This window comes from Megascapheus bottae, chromosome 4 (assembly GCF_031878675.1).
Source record: "Megascapheus bottae isolate mThoBot1 chromosome 4, mThoBot2.hap1, whole genome shotgun sequence".
NCBI classification, from domain to species: Eukaryota; Metazoa; Chordata; class Mammalia; order Rodentia; family Geomyidae; genus Megascapheus; species Megascapheus bottae.
Genome location: NC_143512.1, coordinates 65,881,208 through 65,889,756, shown reverse-complemented (window position 1 = coordinate 65,889,756; position 8,549 = coordinate 65,881,208). Strand labels below are relative to the sequence as shown.

The following is an 8,549-nucleotide window of genomic DNA, read 5'->3' as shown; positions in this document are numbered from 1 at the left end:
TTCTGCCTTTTTCTGTGCATGTATGCCGAGGAATCAAACCCAGGACTTAGTGCGCTCTAGGCAAGCACTCTACCACTGGGCCATGCTCCTGGCCCCTCATTGTAATATCTTAATATAAGCAGTACACTTGGAACAAATTCACTTCCAGCATCACACTTATTATAGTACATGTCACATATAATGTATACATATTTCTGAACACAAACAGGAGACTAACAAATAGAATCCATCCTTTATTTCAGATGAGCTAATCTCTGCCTTGTGTAGTTACCTTTTGCTTCCTGTGAGAAGCACTGTTAGGCACAAAAGGTAAGATAAAGGTTCTCTGACAATACTGGAGTTTCTAGTGAGGGAGAAAAAAAATGTGTACATAAGAGTAAGAGGCCGTGAGAGAGCCAAGGACCATCTAAGGAAGTTCTATCAAAAGATATCAATCTGGGCTGAGGTTATAGTATCTCTTGTCAGACGGCTTACTTAGCATGCATGCTTAGGCCCAATCTTGAACACTGCAAAAGAAGTAATAGGATTAAAAACAAAACAAGACAACCAAAAAAACAATAAGAGACATGGAAGCCTATGGAGAGAGTCAATAGTATATACTACTCATGCATTTTCCTAGTGATTTCATGGATTATGGATATGAGAAAGCTTCAGTTCTGGGAAGGTAATTTCTCAAAACAAATTACATAGAGACTTTGTGCAGGTTCCTTCTTCTGTGTCTTGTCATTTCACCTAATTAAAAACTTTTGAGTAGTTGCTTGCCATACTCCCCACCTGCTTTTCTTCTCTCTCTTTCTCACTCTCATGGACTTGATTATACTGTGTGCTGACATCTCAATCATGGCTTTATCCTGGCTTACCTGCCCCATACCTTCAGATCAACCAAACACTCTGCATCTGCCCCCAAGCCAATCTAGGAGGTTCTACTTTATCTCTGTGAAACTCAAAGCGATTGAAATAATTAAGCTTTTGTTTTGATGGCTCCACTCAGCTAAGTTTAACAGAACTTTTTCTTTTGTTCTGTTAAGACCTATCACCATTGTAATGGGGCAAAGCTGTGCCATGTTTACAGCTTGTGTTTCAGTTGAGACAGAGCCTTTGCTCTAATTAATTGAGGGCAAACTTCCGATGCTGTACCCAGCAGCATTATAGCACTGCTTATGAGTCGTGACCACGATGTTATGAAAAGGCAATTGTTGTGTGATCTTTTCTGTGATCTTTTCTGTTATTCTGTTGTTACTGAAAGAATGGTAAGATTTAAAGATGGTAAAGGAACTATCACTAATAGCTTAGTGACATGTTTTGGGGTTCTCTTGCATTGCAGTTGTCCTGGGTTCCTCATCTGCATCTTAAATCAGCTGTAGCTCAAAACCATTTACAAAGTAATTGCTTCTGTACTAAATATGTGCAAATTTCTTTCTGAGTATTATCCCCTAAACAATACTAACATTTACATTGTATTAGGCATTGAAAATAATTTAGAAGTAATTTGGAGTAAGCAGAATATGCACTAATTAAATGTAAATACTAGGCCATTTTATATAAAGGACCATAGCAGTGCCAAATTTTGGTACCTGCAGGGGATCCTGAAATCAATTCTGTCACTGGTTACTGAGATAACTGTATTGGGATGTTAAAAAGCAGCTCGGTTATACATGATTAAGTTTTTATAACACAAATAAAAGTGCCCTTTGTCATTATATTGTCTACTTCTGAATGTTCTTTGACAATTATTGTTATTCATGCTATACCCAAAACTTAATGTGATTTTGAAAATACTCCTGAGTGAACTGACATTTTCTGTGGTTTAAACAGCTGCTAACATTTTAATGTTATATTCTGATCACATGATTGACTGTCAATATGTTCCTTGGGTATAAAAACAAAGTTTACTTGTGCTAAGTGTTCATTATCTTCAGTTTAGGTTGTTTTAACAAGATAGGAAATAAAAAAGCTTGGCAAGAATGTGGGCTCCCTGCCTTATGTAAGCTGGCTTACATCCATCTCCTGTGGGTAAGAGCAGAAAATGGAAGGGAAAGAAATGGTGGTGTTAAATTCCTGCCCACGACTCCACATGGTAAGGAGAATCCTCATGCCTATAAATCAGTAAAAGAAATGGTCAGTTCATTTTTTTAAGCCACAGTTTTGCCCTACCCCACCCCTGCCTCAAGGCTTCCTGGCCTCAATGCTGTTCTTCCAAGAATTGTGGTTCATTTTGATCAACAGGGGTACGAATAGAATCATGTTTCCTTTATAATCCAAATATGAAACCCATTTTGAATTCCATTACTGGCTTTGTGTTATGGTCTGAATATGTTTTGGCTCCACTATAATTCAGTTGAGGGCTAGGGGCATGACTTAAGTGGTAGAGTGTTTGCTTATAATGTACAGGTCCCTGGGTTCAAGCATTAGGATGGAAGAAAACCAAAACCAAAACCCAAACCTCCTTGTGTATCCCTCAAAACTCTGTGAAGATTTGGTTCCCAATATGACAGTGTTGGGAGATGGGGCCTAATGACAGGCTGTGGTTTGCAACAGAAATCTCACAAATGGATTTGTGCCTTCTCTTTAAATGTGACTTTTCACTAGATATAACACCTCAAGAGTCTATTGTAATAAAACAAGTCAAAAGACCATCCAATGAACCCATAAAAGCACAGCCTGGAAGTACATGACAGGGAGAGAAGGGTAGAACTAAAACAAAACAACTAAAATGTGTGATCAAATTGTGAAGGCTCTGGAACACCACGATATTTGAAGTTTGGTTGTTCCATTAGCCATGAGGAGCACTCCAAAATTCCAGGAGACATGAGAGACAGTCATCTTGATTAGTGAAGTTGTAAGATCTCAGCCTTTGGGCATCCCCGAACCACCCCTTCAGCAATAGAGTCACCAGTACTCAGTGAGCAGAGCTAGGAGTCAGTTTAATAGCAGCACAGCAGCTTTGGCCTATTAGAAAGTAGTCCTGACCTTCCGTGGGGCTGAGCTTTTAAAGGACCACACACAGGTGGTCCTTTTCACCAGGAAAAAAACCACATGCCAATGGTCAAGCAGTTGAAGTAGTTATATGAAAACCAAAAGCAGAATTAGACAGCTAATTCTGACAGGTTACTACAGAAGTGAGTGACTTGGGCATTAGTGCACTAGAGGATTGGAATGATACCACATAGTTTACAGAACAGATGTGGGCAGTTTGGGTATAAATAGACCATTCTAGAAAAGTTAATGTTGGAGTTAGCCAAATGAAGAACAAAAGGCTAGCTTAGAGGGGAAAAAATGACCTGAATTATGAGCTTGACTTAAAAAAAAAGGACCATCAATAAAGAAGGGATTCAATGGAAGAGAGAGATTTAGTAGTTTTTGTCTTAAATTTGTTGTGTGGCGATGCTCTCGTGACAGTCAAATAAAAATGTCCAGAGAGTACAGTTTTTGAGGGATGAGCTCAGAAAAAACAAACAGCTTGAAATGGAAGAGAAGCATTTGGAAGTCATCTGCCTAGATAAGGTAGCAGAACTTTCAGAAATGGATCAAGTTGCTTTCAGGGAGAGAGTATAGCATGAACCACTAGATAATCTGGGACAGGATCCTGTAATTCATGAGTCTCCAGGAAGGACCACACTCCAGAAGCCAAAGAAGGTGTTCTCCAAGGAGCCACTGTTTAGAAACAAAACCTCCAAAGGTACCTCTTTTGGGCCACCATTGTTTTGGGGGATGTTTCAAAGGAATGAATGTTAGGAATGAGAGCTTGGGCTCGGATGGGAGACAAGGAAGTAAGAACTATGGGAAAAGCTTTTGTGGAGGAACGTGGAAAGTATAGATTGAAGGGGAGAAATTTCTTTTTTTGTATGGTACATGTGTTGACAAAGAATTTTTATATTCACTGATTTTTTTAATATATTTTTTATTGTAATTAATAGAAGGGTTACATGATATTTGCCAGATAAATGGTGCCTTAATTCCCACACAATGATACCCTTTCACATGTCATGGTCCCCATTTCCCTTCCCCTCTCCCCCACCCCTCACTGATTTTTATATTCATTTGATTCCTATCTAAGACAACCCTAGAAGGCAGGGAGGGGCAAGAGGTTAAAGGCTTTGCTCCAAGTCACTTCTAGCAAACTAAGTGGAAAGGCTGAGTCTAAGATTCTGAACCCAATGACTTTTCTATAGCTTCCAACATTTCTGGAATGGTTGTTCTGCTTGGATCAAGACAAAGGCACAGAGTTCCTTGCTATGGGGCCTTGACCTTGTTATCTGGAGGACCATGGGGGAGCTAATGGGAAGTGTTTTTTGGTAGGAATGCCTGATGGGAACTGACCTGGCAGTGAGATTACGATGTGTTAGAAGAGATACCTCAGAGGGGTAGACAATCAGGATGTAGCTTCAAACCAGGAAACAGCTTTAAATGAATAACCAAACTCATGTTGAGAAAATTATTTTCTTCATAGTTTCCCAGGCCTTCTTTGTTTTCTGTTTCAGAGAAGGTCTCAATTGTGAGTATATTTTTAATACCTCTCAAATATTCTCTAGCCTCCTCCCCACTCCCCCCGCCCTCCCTCACCACCTTCGTGCATTGCTAGGCAAGCACTCTACCACGGGACCATGCTGCTGGCCCAACTGAGAAGATTTGCAAACCCTATTTCTCCAGTGATGGATTCTATGCTTATTATGTTTGCTTCATTTTTATGGTTCTTTTCACTTATGACAAATAGTATTGTTTCCTCATTGACTGTATGTACAGCAAGCTTGTTATTAAAACCTCAAATTAATAAAAAAAACTTCATTTCTAAAACAAGCGATGTATTCCCATGGAGAAATCTGTGAAGTGGGTGTGCTTTGGGAAATTGTGGGCACGGAGACTTCTCTAATAGAAGAAAGGAAGGTTTACAGCAGGATGAGATGGCAGCGGTGGGGATCGAAAAGAAAAAGAAGGGTCTGAAAGATGTTCAAGAAAGTCAAAGGCAATGATCTTCTTAAGGTGTCTGCTATTTCATTTCTCAGCATGCTGTGGGCTGCTGTATGGAAAACTTAGCAACGTTTCTGCAATGCAATGAATGTGTTGTCTCATCTATCAGAAGGCTCTGAATGATTCCAGGACTGGTACAGAGTTGTTCACTGGCATCACTGATCAGTCAGCATTCTACTTCCCAACTTCAGCAAATAGGCTTTATTCTTATGGTGCCACCTAGGTGGCAGATAGGTCCTAAGAATCTTGACATGTCATGGGATGTTTTCGGAGAAAGGAGATGACATCTTTCCTGGAGCTGAAGAGTGGAGGGGGAAGAAAACTTCAGAAATTAATTATTTCAAAGGGAATCATTATAGTCAACTAATGTGGATGACATAGGACTTCGGATGGGAGATAGGGATGGAGAGTTTCCCAATAGGATAGCATTTTTGAGATCACACCAAGCTCTCAACAAATATGGTCTAGAAACAGTCAAACCATGTCTTAACAATGACTACAGAGAGCTTTAAGTTTTCTCTCAGTACAAGTGGCTTTTAAATTCCTCAAATTCACTCTTGCTTGTAAGTGAGAAGTTCTTGTGGCCTGGGGTTTCTTATTTAGAATTATTTTCCCTTGGCTTTTCTCTCCATGTGTTGGATTAAGGCACAACGAAATACTTCCACAGCAAAATCCACTTCTGGCTTAGTGACGCACATTGGTGGCACAATACGAAAACTCTGAGGAGACAGAAGAAAATAGAACAATCAACCATCAGAAAGCTTAAGGCTAGCATGTTACCACTTGAACTTCACCTCCGCATCTGACTTTTGCTGGTTAATTGGAGATAAAAGTCTCATAGACTTTTCTACTTGGGGTGGCTTTGACTCACAATCCTCAGATCTCAGACTCTTGAGTAGCTAGTATTATAGACATGACTTACCAGCAGCCAGCTCTTTTTCTTTTAGTCATCTGTTCATCTCTTTGTCCTTCTGCCATTGCCACTTGTTATCTGTGTGCTTTGTTTCCAAAATTATCCTCAGGATTGGATGGGCCTGATAGTATACCCCAAATCCAGAATACATCTCAGGCTCCAACTAGAATCTTCTTATGAATTTCAGACACAAATTCAATTCTTAACTCTCTCACTAAGTCTATTGGATAATTTACTTAACTTCTCTGTTCCTCTTTTCTTTAGCTAGTACTTATTTTGTCGGCCTATTGAGGACATTGAATGAGTCAGTAATACCTCTTTTTATAACTGTAGATGAACGCAGTGCATTGTATCATTGTTTTCTATTTGTATGTTTTTCTCTCCCTTCAGCTTCATAAAGCAAAAGACTATATCTTTTTTGCCATTGTAGCTTGGCAGTAGCATACCACCTGCTGCTTAGCCCTTATAAATAATGTTTCCCAAATAGCAAAGAAATTTGCTAAATGAGCCAACAAGGGCTCTATATTGTCATAGTTTGCATAGTTAGAATGTTCATAATTAAGTTATACTACCCAATTTGTGCAAAAAATTATTTACTGTATAGAGTGTAGGTAGAGAATTTGCCTGATAGCTCCAATTTTCTCTGCAAAGCATAAAACAAGAACTGGTTGTGTCAGCATTCAAGAAAATTGTGATAGGCAGGAAAGAAACAGGGGAACTGGGAAGAATGAAGGTTATAAATTCAGTAGAAGTGTTAAGTTACAGTTAGGAGTAAGAAGGTCTAATGTTTCAGTTGTGACTGTTGATAATAATATACTATATATTTCAAAAAAAGCTTGAAGAAAGAATTTTAAAATTCTCTCCCCAAGAAGTTGATAAAAGAGATAGGTGGGGCCGGGAGTTTGGCCTAGTGGTTAAAGTGCTTGCCTAGCATGCATGAAGACCCGGGTTCGATTCTTTGGTACCCCACATACATAGCAAAAAGCCAGAAGTGGTGCTGAGGCTCAAGTGGTAGAGCTCTAGCCTTGAGAAAGTCCAAGGACAGTGCTCAGGCCCTGAGCCCAAGCCCAGGACTGGCAAAAAAAAAAAAAGAGATAGATATCTTCCCTGGGTTTAGACCTTATTCAACATACTTATGTATTAAAACAGCACATTGTAACCCATGGGTATATACAATCAGCATGTATCATCATTTTTTATATGCTAAAAAGCGGGCAAGAGGAGAGGAACAGGCAGTAAAACCTACCCTTGCCTTTTTTTGTGTGCCAGTTCTAGGACCCCCAACTTAGGGTCTGAGTGCTGTCCCTGAAGTTTTTTTTGCTCAGGGCTAGCACTTTGCCACTTGAGCCACTACTCTAGCTACAGCTTTTTTGTTTGTTAATTGGACATGAGTCTCACAGACTTTCCTTCTGGCTTTGAACTGTAATCCTCAGATTTCAGCCTCCTGAGCAAGTAGGATCACAGGCACGAACTATGAGTGGTTCTACCCTCAGTTTTCTTTTTCTTTCTTTCTTTCTTTCTTTCTTTCTTTCTTTCTTTCTTTCTTCCTTTCTTTCTTCCTTTCTTTCTCTCTTTCTTTCTTTCTTTCTTTCTTTCTTTCTTTCTTTCTTTCTTTCCTTCCTTCCTTCTTTCCTTCCTTCCTTCCTTCCTTCCTTCCTTCCTTCCTTCCTTCCTTCCTTCCTTCCTTCTTTCTTTTTTTTCATTGGTCTTTGGACTTGAACTCACAGCCTGAGCACTATCCCTGAGCTTTCTTTGCTCAAGGCTAGTGTTCTACCACTTTGAGCCACAGAGCAATTTTGGTTTTCTAATGGTTAATTGTAGATAAGAGTCTCACAAACTTTCCTGCCCTAGTTGCCTTTGAACCACAATCCTCAGATCTCAGCCACCTGAGTAGCTAGGATTATAGGCATGAGCCACCATCAGCAGGCTCTACCCTCATTTTTAACTAACTCTCGGGGAGCCCATCCCTGCTGGTGTGAGGGATGCAAGGGCGGGTCAGCGAGAACTCTAGCTGTGAATCTCATCTCTGAGGATGCAGTGCATTGGATGTTGGAAGGCAAGAGGGTGATAGATCTTGAGTTAGGCACTAAGTCCATTCCTGCGGTGGTGGTCTACTTCTCCTGAAAGGGTCAGCAGGGCCTGCCAGGGCTGTTAGATTCTTTCCTGTCTCCAGTGGATATTAAAGCTGAGCAATGCACAAAAAGTTCAGGGCTGGGAAAAAGGGCCACTCTGGCTTTAACAGGTCTCAGAATGATTTCACACATGAGACAAATTATGGTGTTTCATGAGTGTTATGATTCTATTATCACTCACACTGAAATCATCTGGTTTGGCTGGACAACTTGCCATCTTTTCCCTACAGAGCATCGATAATCAAACCATTTACCACAGCACCCCCTTGTGGCCACATGGCTTTACTGTCATTTTCTTTGATTACATTTGAGCATTATCTCTGGAGGAAGTGTGGCTAGGTCCCCAACCAGAGTGAAGAAGAAAAGCCACCAATATACATGCTATCCAGACTTTCTCTTACCTGAGAGAATATGCCACCTCTGCCCAAAAGGAGCCCCATGTCTTTGCAGTCCTCATGGATTTGTCTAACTTCATCAGCCGGAAGAGGATGCCGGCTCCTCTGTGTATAGATTAAAAAAGATGACACCAATGTGGT

The 8,549-nt window shown here is 40.3% G+C and overlaps 1 protein-coding gene across 2 annotated transcripts in view; it reads right to left on the bottom strand.

The window, feature by feature from the left end:
* Nucleotides 1-5,151: 5,151 nt before the first annotated feature.
* The window catches only part of Agxt2 (alanine--glyoxylate aminotransferase 2), a 37,351-nt gene continuing 33,953 nt past the window's right edge, over nt 5,152-8,549 (bottom strand). For both annotated transcript variants that reach the window (XM_090332054.1, XM_090332055.1), the window contains exons 13-14: nt 8,415-8,513; nt 5,152-5,687 (exon numbers count right to left, since the gene is read on the bottom strand). In XM_090332054.1, coding sequence (XP_090188180.1) covers nt 5,574-5,687; nt 8,415-8,513 — 213 coding nt within the window. In that variant the 3' untranslated portion in view covers nt 5,152-5,573. The remainder of the gene's footprint in view (nt 5,688-8,414; nt 8,514-8,549) is intronic.